This window comes from Nanorana parkeri, unplaced genomic scaffold (assembly GCF_000935625.1).
Source record: "Nanorana parkeri isolate BGI_ZX_2015 unplaced genomic scaffold, ASM93562v1 scaffold1267, whole genome shotgun sequence".
NCBI lineage: Eukaryota > Metazoa > Chordata > Amphibia > Anura > Dicroglossidae > Nanorana > Nanorana parkeri.
The window spans coordinates 173,106-175,716 of NW_017307535.1; the positions used below are offsets into that span (position 1 = coordinate 173,106).

General features: G+C 45.7%; 1 protein-coding gene across 1 annotated transcript in view; it reads left to right on the plus strand.

The window, feature by feature from the left end:
- The window catches only part of BZW2 (basic leucine zipper and W2 domains 2), a 53,510-nt gene that overhangs the window by 43,293 nt on the left and 7,606 nt on the right, over positions 1-2,611 (plus strand). The window contains exon 8 of the mRNA XM_018568963.1: positions 631-801. Coding sequence (XP_018424465.1) covers positions 631-801 — 171 coding nt within the window. The remainder of the gene's footprint in view (positions 1-630; positions 802-2,611) is intronic.

Here is a 2,611-nt window from a genome sequence, read left to right on the forward strand (position 1 = left end):
CGTCCCCCCCCCCCCCCATCACATTTTTGCTTTAGCTATGGAGCCCCATGATCTGTAGTTATGCCCCTGTCTATGGCAGTCCCCATATTGAGGAGGGTATAGGAGATGAATATGTGAATGTAACAAGGTGCCTGGGGAGACTCCAGCACTGATTGAGCCTTGTAGCCCCATGCTTTGCATTTTGAGATAGGACCTCTCTTTGACCCTCGCCCAAATTTTATGTACATGTATTCTGTTAAGAAGCACTTATCTACCTCCCCCAATGAGACAAACTGTTTATAAGGAAATGCTTGATCCTTGCTTACAGCAACTTGAGGGGTAATCCCTGTAGTTGCTGTATGTGTACCCACAGGGGAGATTCCCCCTTCAGGTGACCCGGTGTCTCCTGTACAGAAAGAAATGAGAAATTGAACAATGTTGGAGTTGTCAAAGAAACAGGAGGTGTGGCAAAACCTCCCAATGGGTACAGCTGTCCTGGTGACAACTGTCTAAGAGATTTCCCCCAACTTCGGAGAGATCTCCTCCTACTTCCTGACCCAGGACAGGAAACATGCTAATTTCTGGGAAAAACAATATTGTGCAACGAGCCATGATGATCTGTGTGTTTAAAAATCCTCCAATTGCTTACAGGAACTGTTTCCAGCCAATCGGCAGACGGTGGAGCATTTTGCCAAGTATTTCACTGATGCCGACCTCAAGGAGCTCTCTGACTTTCTGAGGGTCCAGCAGTCCCTCGGAACACGCAAAGAGCTGCAGAAAGAACTGCAGGAGCGATTGTCTCAAGAATGTCCAGTCAAAGAGGTGAGTGAGCAAACGTCTCATAGATCAACAAATACTTACTGAAGAGTCATGCATGTGGAAGCGATATGTATAATATACAGAGCCAGCCTGAGCGGTGACAACGCCAACTCCCTGCACTGTATCTTATGGGGCAGTGTTGTCACCCTAGGCTGCTATCCTGATTTGGACTGCAAAAACCTCCTCTTCTCCTGATCTCCATTACAGAGCAGGGGAAGCTTATACCATTGTTTCAGATTACAGTTCTGTGCAGAGGAAGTTACAAGGACAATAGATTTTTCTGTACTTGTAGAAAATGTACTTGGCCTTAAAATAGAAAAGTAATGCAGCCACCTCATCTAAGGATTTGCTGCAGTATATGAAATGTTGGTTCTTGGGTTTAGCTATACTTTAAATACACCAGGAGATACTGGAAAAAAACTTCTGTTATAAAGATGTACAGTAATATAATCCCCATATGTGCAAATTTACACTACACTTATACTAAAAGCCATGGACAAGAAGGTTCCATGACCTGGACAGACCTCCTTAGTCTAATGATTGCTTTGCCGTGAACTAGAAGGTTCCATGACCCGGACAGACCTCCTTAGTCTAATGATTGCTTTGCCGTGAACTGGAAGGTTCCATGACCCGGACAGACCTCCTTAGTCTAATGATTGCTTTGCCGTGAACTGGAAGGTTCCATGACCCGGACAGACCTCCTTAGTCTAATGATTGCTTTGCCGTGAACTGGAAGGTTCCATGACCCGGACAGACCTCCTTAGTCTAATGATTGCTTTGCCGTGAACTGGAAGGTTCCATGGGGCATGGGGTTGCACTGCAGCCATGTCCCCGGCCCACAGTTTGATCGCCTGCACATTAGGCACATTAGTGCCTACATTCCGGTCCAGTGTGATCTGCAAAAATAGTGCAGCATTTTTGCAGATCGCACTGGACCGGAACGCAGGCACTAATGTGCCTGGGTTCCGGGTGCAGGCGATTGCACTGTGGGTGAGGGGCCTGGCTGCGGTGCCATTGACTTCAATGCACCACCACGCCCCTGAATACAGGTGTTTTTTCGTTGGTAGATCTCATTGAGCTCGTCATTTGAAAAGTAGATCTCCAGACGAAAAATTGTGGGCGCCCCTGTTCTAGACAGTCCTCCTTAGTCTACTGATTGCTTTGCCATAAACTGGAAGGTTCCATGACTTGGACAGACCTCCTTAGTCTAATGATTGCTTTGCCATGAACTAGAAGGTTCCATTACTTGGACAGATCTCCTTAGTCTTCTGATTGCTTTGTCTGGTCCTGGGATTTCTCTGATATACTCTTCTACACATATGTGCACACAAGCCACATACATTCACACATTGATTGATTGTTTTGATCGGTCGGAGAGGAGGCTTTTATAGCAAAGAAGAGCCATCACTCCAGAAACGAGTTGTCATAGTAATGAGCGTAGATGTAATTAAGCCGAGACGTAATGACACGAAGATTTAACAAAACCGAAAACCACTTTGTTCATCGGAGAAATAATTTTTGATGGAAGGAAATTAACGTCAGATGATTCGGCACTTGCCGGTTCAGGAATTTGGATTGTAGAGAATCTGCTTCTCCCGTCATGGAGTGATCTGACATTTGTGTACTTGTTACTGTTCCCTTTTGCTGCTGGTTGATTTACCGATAAGTGACAGCTCAAGATGGCTGCACCTCCGCTTACCATAGCTGTTAATTAAACAGGTTTTCCTCTCACATCTCCACAGATCAGCTATTTATAAAAGCTTTGGTGGGCTTCCAGAGACAAGCTGTGCCATGCTAAGGTTCTCCTGAGTGG